An 18,791-nucleotide genomic window follows, 5' to 3' on the forward strand; every position below is an offset into this window, starting at 1 on the left:
CTCACTTTCCCGGCACAAGAGAACCCAGCCAACGTTGAAAATCGCGAACCAACGCCCCCCCCCCCCTTCCAATGAAAACCACCCCCGTTCGAAGACTGCAACGGAGGCTAGATTCCTCTGTCGTCTTATTACAACTAAATGGCCTTAAGGGGTTGCATTGGGCATATGCCCATAGGATTGATTTCAATAACAGTTTTGGTACAAAATAAAACCAAATATGGAAAACCGGAAACTGGCCAATACCCTGGATACAGTCACTTATTCTAACATTACCAGAGAAGGGGAACCTTCCTACCACTCTGTGAAAACCACAGAACAATCAGCCTTACAATTAGACATGCTAGTAAGGTTCTAGTACATCCTCCTCCGCAGGGACATCCAACAGCCAAACTGCCTGTCTGGATGTACCCTGCTCTTTCAACCGTCACCCTTAGTTCCTGACCGACCTGCTTATAAATATTAATGAGGTTACCCTTATACATGCGAGACAGCTTTTGAAAACGGAAAGCCCATTCTCTGATTGGCTGACAGCTGTTTTTTTTGGGGGGGGGGGCGTCCACAGGAACTAAGAGTGACGGTTAAAAGAGCAGGGTTCATACAGACAGGCGGTTTGGCTGTTGGATGCCCCTGCGTAGGAGGATGGTAAGGTAATGCTGATGGTTATCTTAAACAGACTGAAACCTCAGGCCAAGCCTCCCGTAGTTGAAGGAGCACCGAAGATCAGATTTTCAACTCAAGAGTCCTCGATGAGAAGTAACCCCAGCACCAACAAAGTCTGTACCATGTATTTGTTGACTATGAAAAGGGCCGCGTTCGGCCGTGTTTGGCATGGAGTTTTGTGGGCAGGTATGAAGAGGTACAACATTGTACCAAAGCTGACTAACTGCGTCCAACAGTTGCACGAAAAGTCCAGTAGTGCAATACGTTTTGGTTAAGGCACAGTAGGAGGACGATATAGATTGGCTGGCAGGAGGGGACGCAAAACTGGCCTAGTGGAACCATCAGACACTACCTCTAGGAAGCGTCGATGAAAGTTAGACATCCAGGTGATAAGGTATGCCAAACAGCAGGAAACATGGCATGTAGGTCAGTGCTGAAAAAGCCAGTTTAGGCCATACCAATTTAATTCATTGGTTCACGGATTCGCTCGCTCCTATTTTTTGGAAAATAGAATAAAAATAAAAATTACCACTTAGCAAATTTTTACCATTAATGAAACCATTCACCAACTTTCTGGTGTAACAAATTTGCCTTTATATTGTAAGCTCCTTAAAATGTGGGTATCATTATTGCAGTTATATTTTTCATTCATGACGAATGGGACAAACATAAAAACTGACACTACTTTTGTAATTTTCAACAAACAGGTGCTGTTACTGTACAGTAATAGTGTTTTTGTACATTTTTTCAAGCTGAAAACGTTTTGTTCTTTATGTTTTGGATTAGCCCTTATCTTTACCCGAACCATTTTACAATTTTCATTTTTTTTCGCCCTGTCGTTCCATAATTTTTATGAAAAAATCCGGAGGGACAGGGACATTAGTCCAAAATTTAAGGTAAGACTGTTGCAGGCGCTAGTTGTCTCCATTTTTCTGTATGCATGTGAAACCTGGACGTTGACAGCCTAACTACGACGGAAAATCCTAGCAGTAGAGATGGGATGTTACCGAATACTACTAAATCTATCTTACCGTGTTCACATCACCGACAAAGAAGTTAGAAACATTATCAAGGAAGCACCTCGAAGACCTTCTTTACCGTAAAGAGAAAGAGAGCGAAAAAGGTACGGCCACGTGACCAGAGGTAAAAACTTCTCCAGAGTGATCCTATAAGGAACAGTGACAAAGAACAGAAAATAGGCAGACAGAAAAAGAAATGGGACGACAAGATTAAAGAGTCGACTGGCCTGTTTCTTTCCAACACCCAAGCACTAGCTCACGATAGGGAGAAATGGAGGGAGGCAGTGTGCTCAGCAAAGCGCCCTCACGACCACCCACAGGGTCAAGCGGCATGTGGTACTTCAAATGCTTAAGTTAGTGACTCTTAGCTAGTTTCCCCCCGAAATGTACATTTGATTGGCTCCTTTGCCCTGATATGTCGATCGAATGACCTGAAATTCGACATCATGGGTGCCTTGGATATATGGCCATGGGACTCGTCACAAAGATAATCCTCAAAACATACGTAAGAGTTGGAATAAACGGTAATATCCACGACGGTACAGGTTCGAAATGCATATTCAAAACTGATTAATACAGGAGACAAGTTCAAATCTAAAATTGACCATATAGCCCACACGGAAATAAAGTGATAACAAGCGTATGTTTCTTGATATTTCTTGTGTAATGATATGCCTTAAAGAAGAGTAGCAACAGTAACGTCTTGATTGAAATGCCCAAGTCAAAAGGCCAAAGTCAAAGTTCCTTCCCGCGTCTGGCGGCGCCCATCTCCGTTTCAATAGCCCTGGGCCACACAACTTTGTGCAATCACAAGGGGCTAGTCCACTGGTAGCGGTGTGTGTTCAACTTCCATTCCGAATGCCTTTGACCTCACGACCTATCGAATGCAAGGCGAACACTCTACCCACTCGTAAACACAACCGGTGCAATGGCCCAAACCTGTCCTATATTAGGAGTTTAAACGACAAGGTAGGAATTCTGTGTGATGCCTATTACTCAGTTATGTTCAGTTCAAGATTGGAAAAAGATGTCAGTACCTCTTCTGTTGTAGTAGTCATATCGCTCCGGCGGGTCGCTATCAGCCAAATTTGCTCCAGGTGTGTCCTTACTGACCTTACTCAGCATACATTTTTTGTATGTGGCGTCATAATCAAACGACAGACAGGATCCAGCGGGAACAATTGATGTTCCCGCTAAACACCGTTTGGCGCACTCTTCCACGCTTATGCGTGCTATCATTTCATCGTTGTGGCCTGGTAGCCCTTTTTTGTCGTAATGGTCAAACCAGGACAGCGACGTCTTTGCTCCTGAAACAACATGGTTGGTCTGTCAAGCAAACGTATGATAAGAAGGTAAATATTCATCATAACGTTATTGCGCAACAATTGTACAAGGTACAAAGCATGGCATCTACTGATACATAACTACAGTTCTATAAGGCTAATCTACTTAATACTAGGGTGCATGGTATGGGATGAAAATGGCCTTTTACAGTCATGAGAGGGATTGCTAGCGTCTAGACATTCTATAATATATTTTCCTATGTATACCATACAGGGGTTGTCACATGTCATAATGTAACTAACGGAGGGTCCCCTAACTTAAATTTATTATCTAAGCCCATTGAGGTAAATCCAGGTATGTAAGATGATAGCCTTGTGCACAATGAATTGCGTATAACAGAATTTTTGGGGCATATAATCCTAAAGTGATATTCATCTTCAATTTGCTCTGGACAGAATGAAAAATCCTCTGGTCGATACGATATTTTTGGAATCTGCCAATTTCTATGCTTCATTTGTGAGTCAAATATGTCACCACCACGCAAAACTTCAACTGGACAGGATGACAGGGCAACTTTGTCACAAATGATATGTATGTTACGTTGATGGTGGAGCTATGTTGTATTTCACGTTAACTGCATTGCCAATTGGAACATATAACGTTACTTCAAGTAAGTGTTTTACGTGAAATGCCGTCGCTGAATGGCGCGTGTTTATGTTTGACGAAAATCCGTCTGAAATTGCGATGGAGTTCGTCCTCTTGTTACCAGAGTTCAAGACCCCCCCTCCCCCAAATGTTAGAAAAGAGAATATTAGGCGATGATATCTGATCTAAGAACCCTGGTAGTGCTGCAGCCAACATATGTCGGGAAGCATATGTTTAAATACTGTTTAACTATGCTACTTTTTTATTACTTCCTTCCAAATACCCTATAAAGTTACACATCATTACAAATGTTAAGGTGTCTATTTTTCAAAAATGCAGCATAGTACCCTTACTTTCCAAAGGCGCCAAGATGCCCAACATTGGGAAAATATATAGTTAAAATATCCTGAAGCACCACAAGGGTTTTAAACGCTGCCATGGTCTGTGTTAGATCCTAGTAGCCTATTCCTCCGTGAGTGCGGTAAGTTTTGATGTGCATTGTGTTTGTGTTTGCCTTGCATACACTTCTGGTCATGGGTTAGAATCCTGCCATGCGACTTTGTGCCCTGGGGAAAGCCACATAACATACCTTTACTTTCTCCATCCAGTGTAAAAAATATGGGTACCTGACTTTGGTTGGGGGAGTAAAGTCGGTTGTGGAGGGATAGATGGATCTGAAATTCAGCACAATGATGCCTTGCGACACATGGACACGGCACTGTTATGTCACTTTGGGCATACATACATCACTTTTAAATCATTACATGTAGTGTGTCGACCTTTAGATATAAAAAAGTACAATTATGGCTCCTGTGCAATTTCCAACAGGGATGCCTTGGGCAATATGCTCTTAGTATTTCAATAACACTGTCGATATGAATCACTTCAAAATTTGTGGGAATCTTTAGGCTCCTGTGCCCTCTTATTACAACCAAATAAGCTTGTTTGGATTACCCAATGAGGATTGAGTGATCTTAGAATTCAATATTTTTGGAACGTAGAAATTTTGGACTGGGTCATTTAACATGGTGGTGCTGCTAGAAGAGTTTATTCTTGAATAGGTTTTTTTTTATCATTCCGATTTTGAATTATCTAAAGAAAGATCAGTTTTAATGGCGATGTGTTTGGAATGGATAAATGGAGATTCTTGTGGAAGAGTCCATTCTTGCAAAGGGAGTGAGATGGAGTGAAGTATGGTGTATCTCCTTTGCAACTGTTACCTTTCTTGCATTTTCATAGTCCACACAACTTTCCTATTTGCTACTCATGTGCGCCTCCAGACCTCCCTCCTATGCTATTTTTCTCATTTCTACTGGACACATACCATAATTCACACAGCCGGAGCACTTGCAGTGAGCGTGCGAGCCGCCACACCAAAAAGACGCAGAGCAACAGGGCCCAGAGCTTTCCGGGTTACACTGTCCGGGGTTCGCTCCTGGGGCCGGATAATCTCGACGTCCACACCTTCCGTCAGATCTCCATTTTTTTGGACCTTCAATTGAAAAGGGCCAAGGATTAGATCTCAAACAAACTGGGAAAGGAACATGCTCTCATCGACAAAAAACATGACATTTCGACCGGAATTATTTAATCCAACCCCAACTCAAATAATACTTTATAACGTTACATTACAAGTTAAAGTTGAAAAGTCCACATCACTCCCCTAGTTAAGATCTGCTATGATGTGCACCTCCATGATAACTCCACCCATATACTATTTATCTCATTTCTACTGGACACATACCATAGTCCACACAGCCGGAACACTTGCAGTGAGCGTACGTATTCCCGCACGTCCCCCAACTGGAGCAACAGGGCTTATCGCTTTTAGGGTTACACTGCCCTGGGCTCCCTTCTGGGGCTGGGAACTTCTCTCCACACTTTCCGTCGTTCCTCCATGGTGGTATACCTTTAACTGAAAAGGGGCCAAAGATTAGATCTTAAACTGGATTTCGGCGACCTCATACCTCCATGAAATATCTATAGCTTTTGTAAATTTTATGCAAATGACTTACACGTCTATACGTTCACATTTACTTTTTACATCATTGGCTAACGTACACATGTCACAAGTATAAAATTCCCATCATTAATTATTTAGCAGTTTTGCAATTTTCGTATTTATCATGTAGATTTTTCTTCATTTGCATATATCGTATCTGCTTAATGTCTCACCTATCCTACATGTGTTACATTTGTTAAAGTCCAGTTATTGAAATTTCCTCATTCATTATGCAAATTAAGTCCCCATTTGCAAAACATGTCTATCGTTAAAACATCCTTGCCTAAGCTACCCGCTTGCCTAAAATGACGGGAATACGCCGTTCCCTTCTGCAATTATCCTCTTTGGATTGCCTTGAAAAAAACGCCCCTGCAGTTCCAAAATCAAATGTTAGGGGGCTGAAACATGCTCCACTTTGTCATGACACTGAAAAGCGAAAGCTGTCTACCACGCAAATGTCAAGACCATATCATGTCCGGAACAAGAGATACATTGGGAAAAAACTGCGATGATGGGATTTTCCCATTAGTTATGCAAATGCACTCCTATTTTGCATAATTTGTATTTGATTTTTTTATAATATTATCTAAGGTACCTACATACCAAAAATCATGAAAATCCGTTGTTCCTTTCTTGATTTATCCTCTTCATATAGGTTTCGACAAAAAGGCCGCTGCTATCCCAAAACTAGCCGTATACTCACTTGTTCCTGAGCACAAGAGCTATCTAACACCTCAAAATCGTGACCATAGCCTGTTCATAACACGAGATAGCAAAAGTGGAAGTTACGCTGCAGTCCAAGGGAAATCGCTGGGGCCCCAAAAATCTAACCACAAATCCAGCTTTCATTTTATCCTACCAACACACCAAGTATGACACCAACCCACCCAGCCGTTCTTTTTAATCTTGTTGACAGACACAGAAACGTTTGGCATGTGCCTACGGCACTTACAATAGTTCACACAGCCGGAACAGTAGCAGTGAGCGTCCGTATTCCCGCACGTCCCTTCACTGGAGCAACAGGGTTTATCGCTGTTAGGGTTACACTCCCCTGGGCTCGCTCCTGGGGCTGGGAAATACTCTCCACACTTCCCGTCGTCTCTCCATTTCGGACCTTCAATTGAAAAATGACAAGGGATTAGAACTTTAAAAACTTGGGACAGAAAGAAACATGCGGGCCATTGCCTAGACACAAGACACTTCAGTGTTCCACACAAAATAATAAAATAAAAACGATGCCTTAAAGCCTTATAAAATGATAGCAGGTTTAATGTCAATATACTACTTTTAGAAACAGTATGGTGATACGTTTGGCATTTTCCTGCGGCACTTACGATAGTCCACACAGCCTTCGCACGTGCAGTGAGCGTCCGTCCCCCCACAGGTCCCTTCACTGGAGCAACAGGGTTTGTTGCTTTTAGGGTCACACTGCGCGGGGAGTCCTCCTGGAGCTGGGAAGTTCTTTCCACACTTCCCGTCAATTCTCCATTTTGGTCCTATATTAAAAAAGGACAAAAGAAAAGTCACTTGAGCAATCAAGATATTACTTGAAAAGAGAATGTAGAACGGTATAATAACATTTGCAAATGAATTGAGTTGAGTTTACCTTCGCATGGTCTAGTGAAGAAATTGTTGCCTATATGTTTATCAGAATTCGTGCTAGCTGAGACCCTGAGGCAAAAGCTAAGGCAGGCGCTCTTTTATGTCGAATTGAATTTGAAATCATCAGGAACTAAATGTTGGACAGATGGTGTTCGAAAAAGGTTGGAGGAATCTGGCTAGTCTTTTATTTGACAAACAACTCAATCAGTCGTTATAAACGTATCCTACATAATTTCTGCAATCCACAAGCATTTCATAGATATTCATTTTTTGAACTTTCTAACCAACATTCATAATGATAATAAAGGCTCGTGTGCGGAAGACAAAGTCCAAACGTACAGACTACTTAAGTCTGCATACAATGAAGAACATTATATGAAAATAACAAACATATCGCACAGAAATACAATCGCTAAACTAAGAATCAGTTTCTGCAAATCAGTTTCTCAGAGCCATAACCGCACCGCTCTAAAAACAAAGCCAGTCAATGTTGTGCCTCAAAAAATGTTCTTTGTTGTTCTGTATACTGAACAGTACAAGCTGCATATCCGAACAGATTTATTTGATCCACTCACACCGGGAAGGTCCCCTATTCTTTTCAATAAGTGCGTTGGGTTCTTGTTGTTAGAGGTGTGGCTCTCCTCAAACACGGGAGCTCCATTTAACGTTCTATACGAAAGATGGCCCTAACCGAAACTAGGTACACATTTTGATCTGAGTGAAGTGAGCAAAGTGCCTCTTTCAAGAGCACAAGATCGGTGGCAAGTGCGTTGGGTTCTTGTTGTTAGAGGTGTGGCTCTCCTCAAACACGGGAGCTCCATTTAACGTTCTATACGAAAGATGGCCCTAACCGAAACTAGGTACTCATTTTGATCTGAGTGAAGTGAGCAAAGTCCAACCAAGGTGATCTCAAGGCATGTTTAGGAGTATTGACTTGCAATAGAGCCCCATCCCCGTGTGAGTGACTGAAATCTTACAGTCCGGCCATGTACTTAACCTGAAAAAGTTTACCAGTTCTTCTAAGCAAACGAAGAAACAAACAGTCTACAAAACAAACTTGGACTAGTTAGCTCTCAAATTAAAGATTCAAAACTTACCACCACATCGTCGAAGAGGTTCATCAGTCACGTATGAATACAGTTACTACACATTTCCTTCAACGACTTCAATGACTGTTTTTAAAGGTAGGGTACATACCTCCATGTCAAATTCTCGATGGAAGGAAGCCATACAAGCCAGAAGGGTGAAGGGCAGAAGATCCACCCAAGTCTCGACGTAGTTCTCGCAACTCTCGTGAGAACTACGTCACTCCGTGATCAAGATGGACTGTCAGCCCAGGATATCCGGAGACCGTGGATTGTTGAATTCCGCGGCGGAATTCATCACATCACTTTACCGATGAAATCCGCGCCGCTTCGGCCGCTAATACTAGCGACTGGTCGCGGACTTCATCACGCTATACCGATGAAATCCGCGCCGCTTCGGCCGCTAATACTAGCGTTTGGTCGCGGACTTCATCACGCTATATATTGGCTATACCGATGAAATCCGCGCCACTTCGGTCGCTAATACTAGCGACTGGTCGCGGACTTCATCACGCTAGACTGATGAAACCCGCGCCGCTTCGGCCACTATAAATACTAGCGTCTGGTCGCGGACCTCATCACGCTAGACTGATGAAACCCGCGCCGCTTCGGTCGCTGATACTAGCGTTTGGTCGATCTTCTTCATTTGGCATTTGAGCATATGGACCTACATTGCCTTCGATGCAAACCTCTATTTTTGGAGCTGATTTTTGCGCGAAGCGTTGCACATTATATCAGGTCATTGACTTGAATCGGACTAAATATGAAGCTACTCATTAGTTGTTGTGAAGTTGTAATCGTAGAGAAAAAATTACAGTTAAATTTACCGCTAAATATCGCAATGACTGACGGGATAGCTTGGGCGAGGCACCATTTCCCCAATCATATTGTTCCATTTTCGTGTTGTGTTCGCGAACAACATATCCTGTAAATACACCGATATCTTCTGGTAAAAGGTTGTAAATGACATGGGAAATGTTTAGGGATTCAAAAAAAAATACAGTTAAATTTAGTGACCGAAGTGGCGCGGGTTTCATCAGTCTAGCGTGATGAAGTCCGCGACCAGTCGTTAAATTTAGTGACCGAAGTGGCGCGGGTTTCATCAGTCTAGCGTGATGAAGTCCGCGACCAGTCGCTAGTATTAGTGGCCGAAGTGGCGCGGGTTTCATCAGTCCAGCGTGATGAAGTCCGCGACCAGTCGCTAGTATTAGCGGCCGAAGCGGCGCGGATTTCATCAGTCTTGCGTGATGAAATCCGCGGCGCGGAATTCAACAATCCACGGTCTCCGGAAATAGCTCGTCAGCCATCAAAAATTTGGAGGTATGTACCGTACGTTTAAAAACAGTCAAAGATTGACAAAAATGTGTGGTAACTTACCGTCACATGCTCTCTTGTCACAGTACTCCCATCTCTTCTTGGGATCGGTTGTGTAGCACCATATCGTGTCGTCCCCACCTGGATTCCGGCAGTAGTTATTGTACAGCGCGTCTTCCGGTTTTGTTCCAGCCTTTAGCGTGTGCTTATGTGGATATTGAGAGCCCCAGCGTTGGCACGTCTTTCCTGATTTGGTCACAGCGATGTTTCCTCTGTAGGTTTCACCTTTCCCTATCAGGCAGCCTGTTGGGCAGATGAAAATATGCTCTAAGCTGTAACTCTTGCTGATGAGTAGTAGATAACATGTTGTGACGAAATTCTACTGATGTATGTCTCCTATACGAATGTAATATCTTGATTATTAATATCTCAGGGGGGCCCAACTTTCAGATCCATTTTGGCTGGTCACGGGTATCACTACGAAATGAAACCTTGTGTTACTACGAAATGATAAATGGTATGACCACAAGAGAGGTCATCCAGACACATAAAACTGCATGAATACATCCTTGGAATTTGTGATATTCATACTTATGCGGATGAAACCCTACATAAATGATAATTTTTCAAAGAAAAGTATGTTTGTGTCTTTATACTTTGGGAACCGTTTATTACATTGTACGACACATGTCAGCGATACGCTGTTCTACTGTACGAACTTCTTTAAAAGAAATATTTGTTCACACGTATAAGTTTTTCCTGCTAAATCAAAAGACTGCAATGCTAAAGTCGACCTCAAAACCAGTCTTATCTTAAAGAAATGCAATTTTTGAAAAAGTGACAGAGAGGTTAGACTGCAAGAAATGTCTCCGTCTCCAAGGCGTCACCAAAAGGATGTGTGTGCTGTTGGTTTTGATGTTCATTCACTTCGTGAAACGAAGTGTTTGTAGTCAGTGCTGTTTTGATCTCAGGGGGTCGTTTGTCAGCCTGATAACTAGAGAACGTGTGGATGGATGGTTTTGATATTTGGTATGTGGGTGGGATTGGTCATGACGAAAGAATGGCAGGAATTGCGTTACGGCAGGGCGCTCTAGTGGCGGGTTATGGTACTGCAGCGGAACTTCCAGTTTTGCTATTTTTGCTTGGGACTTGTTTGGGTGATGATTTTTAAGTGGTAGGTAGCTGTGTGAAATCATAGTAAGGTGTGTAAGTTTTGGCCACCTAGGGGTTTCGCAGGGGCGGTGAAAGTATTTTTTGTTTTAGGTTTTGAGAAGGGATAATGCAAGAAGGGGTTGATGGATGTTAATGATTGTAGGTATGCAGACAGCTTACGTAATGATGTACATAATTGTATGGTTGTTATGCAAATTAGGAGGTAATTTGCATGATACAATAGGTATGTGTAGAATTCTTATATAGGGCATGTCTGTGAACAGTCCAGCTACGTAAGACCATGACAGATTGATCTTATTTTTCGTATGTGGGTAGTTCTTGAGAAGGAGAAGAAACGTACGAGGTGTTTTTTCGTCTAGTGGCTTCTGACGGTTTCGCAGGGGATGTTTGTACTTGAAAAATTAGTGTTTAGTGTGCTAAGTGTGGCGATTGCGCAATAGTGGTTTATATTTAGGAATTACGTCCTTCTGCGTGCAGTTGAGCTTGGGCCCCGTCCCCACAGGAAGTGACCCCAAAGGTCATAGTTGCGCAATAGAGGACAGCACGACCTATATATACCAGACGATTACAAGACAATGGTACTATAGGGATAGTACAATATACATGATGGGGTGTAAATGTTTCCTATAAGATTTGATAATCTGTAGATTAAGGGCAATGAATAAGGGCAATGATGATATTGTTTACATCGGACAAATCGGACAAATTTCTTGTTGGACAAGCATTTGGTCTCTCATCCAAGGAAGAAATTATGCATCCCGTATGTTATCCCGGACAGAAAAAGTGTCGCAAGGCGTATAGTCCTATTGACTGACAAGCCCCGTGCGGGCGGATAAAGCGTTCCCGCCACGGCAGGACTTGGGCTAGCTGGACTAAATTCACCGGGCGATGCGCGGCTTGTCATGGTCGTCAGTAGGGCTCCCATAACCTGGCTAAATGGTTGGAAATTAACCACTCTACCCGGAAAAGTCAATACTTGGACAAATACATGCGATGTACATCTCAAAGTTGAAATTTTATCAACTCACCATTTGGTTTTTATGTCCATTTTCAACGTGTTGGTGGACTTTATCTAGAATTTGTCAAAGTTATGAGACCTCTGAACATTCCTATGTCCAAAGAAATCCGCTGAAAATTCAAAAATTGGCTTTCCTTGCGGTAAATTTTTCCCTTCGAAGATTGTCGCCTTTCCTGATCATATGTAAGGGACACGGGATCATCTAAAAAGTTCCATGAGTTGCAAGGCGCAAGCCCATATATATTATTTGTACTTTCATGTCTGGATTTCCCAGCGATTAATTAAAGGTGGGTCACAAGTGCCAATTAGCATAAACCCGCCATTTGTACTGATATGTGGCGAGAACGTTTGGGCAAGAGACACGTGGTCATGTCAGAATTTCAATGAGTTCCAAGTCGCAAGCCCAAAATGGAAGTTATACGTTTATGTCTTGTTTTCCCAGCGATGTAATGTAGAGTATATAGGTCACAAGTGGTAATTAACATAAGCGCGTCATTTGTACTGATATGTCGCGAGAACGATTAGGTGAGAGACACGCACGGGGTCATGTCAAAAGTTCCATGAGTCACAAGTCGCAAGCCCAGATGGATAGTTATACTTTGATGTCTTGGTCTCTGCAATTTATTCTAGGGTAGGTCGCAAGTGCTAGTTAGCAGATTCATGTCAGTTGTACCGATAGGTTATTAAAACGATTGGGTAAGGGACAAGGGGTCATCTGAAAAGTTCCATGAGTTCCAAGTCGCAAGCCCAAAAATGGAAGTTATACTTTTATGTACCTGTGGAGGAGCATTCCGTGACGACACCAGCCATCACATTTTGGAGGTGTTCGCTGGGGATGTGAAGATCATTTATGTGGATCTCACCAATGACGGCGTTGATGTGGTCAGCGTTATTGTTTTATGTGTTATCTTATTGATATTTTGATGCAACAGTCGATTTTAGCCCAGTCAATATCTTTATCTTTAACTGAAGACCATGAAAGGTATTTTCTTTGTCCATGGAAATGAATGGACAGGGACAGTTTGTGTCATGTGCACAGACAAGAAAGGATGGATGATAGAATACTTTTAAAATACAGCCTACTGCCTAAATCCTTTTTTTCGGCGCACCTCACCAAACACATCAAAATCCATGTATAATTCCAACAACATAAACACTGTTAAGCTAGCCAATGACACGTCTACAAATAAACCCTGCACCACCGCACCATCACCCATTTCACGAAGGTTGAGTTCTGCGAACGCTCGTTTTATTTGTATTTTGTGTTTGTCTTTGTAACAAACATTTATGGTCATGGGTTGAAATCCGGTCATGGTACTAACCTTCCGCCTTTGAGAAAGGCACTTGACACGAGGTTGCTTACGCCATTCAGATGTAAAAATGGGTTGTTGGGTACCCGACTTTCCAACATTAATGCCCTAGACACAGTGGATAACGTCCCTTTAATGCAGTCTCAAGGGGCTGTTGGGAAACTTTTACCGTTTGTCTGTCCTTTGTTTGTGGCACTGTTAAAGAATTACTGACTCACGACATGAGTGCAGTGGAACATCGGCCTTGTCTATCTTGAAGCAAGTAGATTGGAAAAATGACAAACACTTACGACTGTCCACGCAGCCCACACATGCGCAGTGGTCCGGTGTGTTGCCGCACAGCCTGTTCTTAGAACAGCAGGGCTTATCTCCATTAGCGTCGCACGACTTGTATGTCCCTCGTCGTGTGTATCCACATTCGTATCCTGGACCTGTAAGGAAGTAAAGTAATCATTTGTAAATGCACACCATTGTTCACAACCACTGTGGCAAGCGCATAGATATTAATGAGACTAGCAGAGACTAAAACACACGCGTTAAGACTTAGAGTGACTAATAAAGAGAGAGATATCCACTGGCAGGAAGTCTGCAGTGGCTGACCAAGAGAGAGAAGCTTACAACGCCTGCGTTTTCTGTATAGAACAAGCCAGCCGATAGACAAGAATCTAGAGGTCATAAAGAGACATATATGACAATGGTCAGATGGAGAATCGTACTTGTACTTTGAACAACAAGCCGTGTTGGAACTAGTCTTATTTTGTTTCCCATTGGACTGTCTTAACATCGTATTTTCCTCAATTTCATATCAATTCATATCTATAGTTACGGTATCAAACCTGTAGTTCAATAAAATCCCCTCAGTGTCAATCTGAAATCGCTGGGGCCCCAAAAATCTAAACACTTCCAGCTTTCATTTTATCTTACCAACACACCAAGTATGAATCCAACCCATCCAGCCGTTCGTTTTAATCTTGTTGACAGACACAGAAACGTCTGGCATGTGCCTACGGCACTTACCATAGTCCACACAGCCGGAGCACATGCAGTGAGCGTCCGTATTCCCGCACGTCCCTGCACTGGAGCAACAGGGCTTATCGCTGATAGGGTCACACTGCCCTGGGCTCGCTCCTGGGGCTGGGAAATACTCTCCACACTTCCCGTCGTCTCTCCATTTCGGACCTTCAATTGAAAAATGACAAGGGATTAGATCTTTAAAAACTTGGGACAGAAAGAAACATGCGGGCCATTGCCTAGACACAAGACATTTCAATTTTCCACACAAAATAATAAAACGATGCCTTAAAGCCTCATAAAATGATAGCAGGTTTAATGTCGATATACTACTTTTAGAAACAGTAATACGTTTGGCATTTTCCTGCGGCACTTACGATAGTCCACACAACCTTCGCACGTGCAGTGAGCGTCCGTCCCCCCACAGGTCCCTTCACTGGAGCAGCAGGGTTTATCGCTGTTAGGGTCACACTGCGCGGGGAGTCCTCCTGGAGCTGGGAAGTTCTTTCCACACTTCCCGTCATTTCTCCATTTTGGTCCTATATTAAGAAAGGACAAAAGAAAAGTCACTTGAGTAATCAAGATATTGCATGAAAAGAGAATGTAGAAAGGTATTATAACATTTGCAGCTGAATTGAGTTGAGTTTATTGAGCAATAAATAATGTTAACCTACCTTCGCATGGTCTAGTGAAGAAATTGGTGCCTATATGTTTGTCAGAAATCGTGCTAGCTGAGAGGCTGAGGCAAAAGCTAAGGCAGGCGCACTTTTATGTCAGGTGAATTTGAAATCATCAGGAACTAAATGTTGGGCAGATGGTGTTCGCAAAAGGTCGGAGGAATCTGGCTAGTCTTTTATTTGGCAAACAACTCAATCAGTCGTTATAAACGTATCCTACATAATTTCTGCAATCCACCAGCATTTGATAGATATTCATTTTCAGAACTTTCTAACCAACATTCATAATGATAATAAAGGCTCGTGTGCGGAAGACAAAGTCCAAACGTACAGACTACGTAAGTCTGCATACAATGAAGAACAGTATATGAAAATAACAAACATATCGCACAGAAATACAATCGCTAAACTAAGAATCAGAACCGCACCGCTCTAAAAACGAAGCCAGTCAATGTTGTGCCTCAAAAAATGTTATTTGTTGTTCTGTATACTGAACAGTACAAGCTGCATATCCGAACAGATTTATTTGATCCACTCACACCGGGAAGGTCCCCTACTCTTTTCAATAAGTGCGTTGGGTTCTTGGTGTTAGAGGTGTGGCTCTCCTCAAACACGGGAGCTCCATTTAAAGTTCTATACGAAAGATGGCCCTAACCGAAGCTAGGTACTCATTTTGACCTGAGTGAAGTAGGCAAAGTCGTGTAAAGTGCCTTTTTCAAGAGCACAAGATCGGTGGCACATCAACGGATTCGAGCCCAAAACATCTGGGTTGTGAATCGAACACACTGCCGATTGCGGCACACGACCCCACCACTGTGACTTGGCGCAGTTTCAGTTGTGAAAAAAAAACGTACAGCAAAGGTCTTCATTCACTGTAGTAGTACCAAGGTGATCTCATGTTTAGGAGTATTGACTTGCAATAGAGCCCCATCCCCGTGTGAGTGAATGAAACCTTACAGTCCGGCCATGTACTTAACCTGAAAAAGTTTACCAGTTATTTTAAGCAAACGAAGAAACAAACAGTCTACAAAACAAACTTGGACTAGTTAGCTCTCAAATTAAAGATTCAAAACTTACCACCACATCGTTGAAGAGGTTGAATCAGTCACGTATGAATACAGTTACTACACATTTCCTTCAACGACTTCAATGACTGTTTTTAAAGGTAGGGTACATACCTCCAAGTTGTCGATGGAAGGAAGCCATACAAGCCAGAAGGGTGAAGGGCAGAAGATCCACCCAAGTCTCGACGTAGTTCTCGCAACTCTCGTGAGAACTACGTCACTCCGTGATCAAGATGGACTGTCAGCCATCAAAAATTTGGAGGTATGTACATTACGTTTAAAAACAGTCAAAGATTAACAAAAATGTGTGGTAACTTACCGTCACATGCTCTCTTGTCACAGTAGTCCCATCTCTTCTCCGAATCGGTTGTGTAGCACCATATCGTGTCTTCCCCACTTGGATTCCGGCAGTAGTTATTGTACAGCGCGTCTTCCGGTTTTGTTCCAGCCTTTCGCGTGTGTTTATGTGGATATTGAGAGCCCCAGCGTTGGCACGTCTTTCCTGATTTGGTCACAGCGATGTTTCCTCTGTAGGTTTCACCTTTCCCTATCAGGCAGCCTGTTGGGCAGATGAAAATATGCTTTAAGCTGTAACTCTTGCTGATGAGTAGTAGATAACATGTTGTGACGAAATTCTACTGATGTATGTCTCCTATACGAATGTAATATCTTGATTGTTAATATCTCAGGGGGGCCCAACTTTCAGATCCATTTTGGCTGGTCACGGGTATCACTACGAAATGAAACCTTGTGTTACTACGAAATGATAAATGGTATGACCACAAGAGAGGTAGATCATCCAGACACATAAAACTACATGAATACATCCTCGGAATTTGTGATATTCATACGGATGAAACCCTACATGAACGATAATTTTTCAAAGAAAAGTATGTTTGTGTCTTCATACTTTGGGAACCGTTTATTACGACATATGGCAGTAATACGCTGTTCTACTGTACTAACTTCTTCAAAAGAAATATTTGTTTACACGTATAAGTTTTTCCTGCTAAATCAAAAGACTGCAATGCTGAAGTCGATCTCAAAAACAGTCTTAACTTAAAGAAATGCAATTTTGGAAAAAGTGTCAGAGAGGTTAGACTGCAAGAAATGTCTCCGCCTCCAAGGCGTCACCAAAAGGATGTGTGTTCTGTTGGTTTTGATGTTCATTGTATTTGTATTTTGGGTCTGCCTTTGCAACAAACATTTGTGGTCATGGGTTGAAATCCGGCAAGTAGATTGGAAAAAAACACTTACGACTGTCCACGCAGCCCACACATGCGCAGTGGTCCGGCGTGTTGCCGCACTCCCTGCTCCTAGAACAGCAGGGCTTATTTCCTTTCACGTCGCACGACTTGTATGTCCCATCTGGTCTGTATCCACATTCGTATCCATCATCTGTAAGGAAATAAAGTAATCATTTGTAAATGCACACCATTGTCCACAACCACTGTGGCAAGCGCATAAATATTAATGAGACTAGCAGAGACTAACACACACGCGTTAAGACTTAGAGTGACTCATAAAGAGAGAGAGATCCACTGGCAGGAAGTCTGCAGTTGATGACCGAGAGAGAGCTAGAAGCTTACAACGTCTGACTTTTCTGTACAGAACAAGCCACCTGATAGACAAGAATCTAGAGGTCATAAAGGGACATATGACAATGGTCAAATGGAGAATCGTACTTGTGCTTTGAACAACAAGCCGTGTTGGAACTAGTCTTATTTTGTTTCCCATTGGACTGTCTTAACATCGTATTTTCCTCAATTTCATATAAATTCATAGTTACGGTATCAAACCTGCAGTTCAAAGAAATCCCCTCAGTGTCAATCTGAAGCGTCTGACTGGTTTCCAAAATTATATAAAGTTCCTTGACTTACTGCTTACTTGGCACATGTTAGAACTATTCGCTTTTGGTTGAGAATTAATCTTCAATGCGTGGAAGAATGTGCTTACATTTGCAGGTCTTGCCGTCTGTAGCCAAGTCGTACTTAGCTGGGCACGAAGAGGCGCATTGGGTTGTTCCCTCTTTCAGTTCTACGACTAAGCCCTTACATACACATCTCTTGCCATTGTCAGTAAGTTCCATGTCGGCCGGACATTCCGAGACGCATCGGGAATACATAGAAAAGTGCTTACAGGCGCGGCACTCTGTGTCGAGCTTTGATCCGGGGAAACTTGGGATACATCCTGTGTTGGTAAGGAACAGGCAGATCAAACCACTGGTGTCCATATTCGAAGCAAATATTTCATTTTACTGTATTGAAATGTCATCATTACACAAGTCTAAGCAAACACTCACCTATACACTCGGGATGGCAGTCCTCCACACAAAGTCCATCTTTCAAGACGGTCCCCCCTGTACATACTACATGTCTATTTCCCCCTCCCTCGATGACGCGGACGTCCATAACCTCCACGTCCTTTTCCCCGCTCCCAAAGGAGTAGAACTGGATGCCCAATGGTGGACTATCATCGAGGTAAACCATGTAGACCAGTCCTTTCTCCTGGGGCCAGAACGGGTATTCAACATTCATATGTTACCAACTTTCTGATTTCGGTTCTGTTGCTGAACCACATTCCTATATCATTAACATCTTATGTAATTCTATTTACGGTATAAATGGGTTATATTCACTCAAATTTCGTCATTTTACTTCTATACAAAACACAGTCATGCGAACGTTTTCAGCACATTTTGGATTTTGGGTTCTGGGGAAATGGGTAGAAGAAAAAAGTATTTTAAAAAAATTCAAGATTGCCGGATCAAGATGGCGGACATATCACGCTATTTTCTGCCGTCATTTCGACGTCAATGCGGTTGTAATTGGCAACGGAAGTCTTCTCTGACTTTAATATCACTAAGACGCCATTATCAATCAACGTTTTGTTTCCATACCTTTAAGTATAACGGAAAATCCTTTTTT

At 42.5% G+C, this 18,791-nt stretch overlaps 1 protein-coding gene across 3 annotated transcripts in view; it reads right to left on the reverse strand.

Annotated features, from left to right (window-relative positions):
• Positions 1 to 18,791, reverse strand: part of LOC118419186 — a 45,854-nt gene that overhangs the window by 4,340 nt on the left and 22,723 nt on the right. For all 3 annotated transcript variants that reach the window (XM_035825522.1, XM_035825521.1, XM_035825523.1), the window contains 13 exons: positions 18,167 to 18,371; positions 17,821 to 18,054; positions 17,122 to 17,262; positions 16,184 to 16,423; positions 14,501 to 14,662; positions 14,130 to 14,291; positions 13,403 to 13,543; positions 9,675 to 9,914; positions 6,945 to 7,106; positions 6,563 to 6,724; positions 5,353 to 5,523; positions 4,933 to 5,100; positions 2,717 to 2,986 (listed from right to left, as the gene is read on the reverse strand). In XM_035825522.1, coding sequence (XP_035681415.1) covers positions 2,717 to 2,986; positions 4,933 to 5,100; positions 5,353 to 5,523; positions 6,563 to 6,724; positions 6,945 to 7,106; positions 9,675 to 9,914; positions 13,403 to 13,543; positions 14,130 to 14,291; positions 14,501 to 14,662; positions 16,184 to 16,423; positions 17,122 to 17,262; positions 17,821 to 18,054; positions 18,167 to 18,371 — 2,458 coding nt within the window. The remainder of the gene's footprint in view (positions 1 to 2,716; positions 2,987 to 4,932; positions 5,101 to 5,352; positions 5,524 to 6,562; positions 6,725 to 6,944; positions 7,107 to 9,674; positions 9,915 to 13,402; positions 13,544 to 14,129; positions 14,292 to 14,500; positions 14,663 to 16,183; positions 16,424 to 17,121; positions 17,263 to 17,820; positions 18,055 to 18,166; positions 18,372 to 18,791) is intronic.

This window comes from Branchiostoma floridae, chromosome 7 (genome assembly GCF_000003815.2).
Source record: "Branchiostoma floridae strain S238N-H82 chromosome 7, Bfl_VNyyK, whole genome shotgun sequence".
Classification (NCBI taxonomy): Eukaryota; Metazoa; Chordata; class Leptocardii; order Amphioxiformes; family Branchiostomatidae; genus Branchiostoma; species Branchiostoma floridae.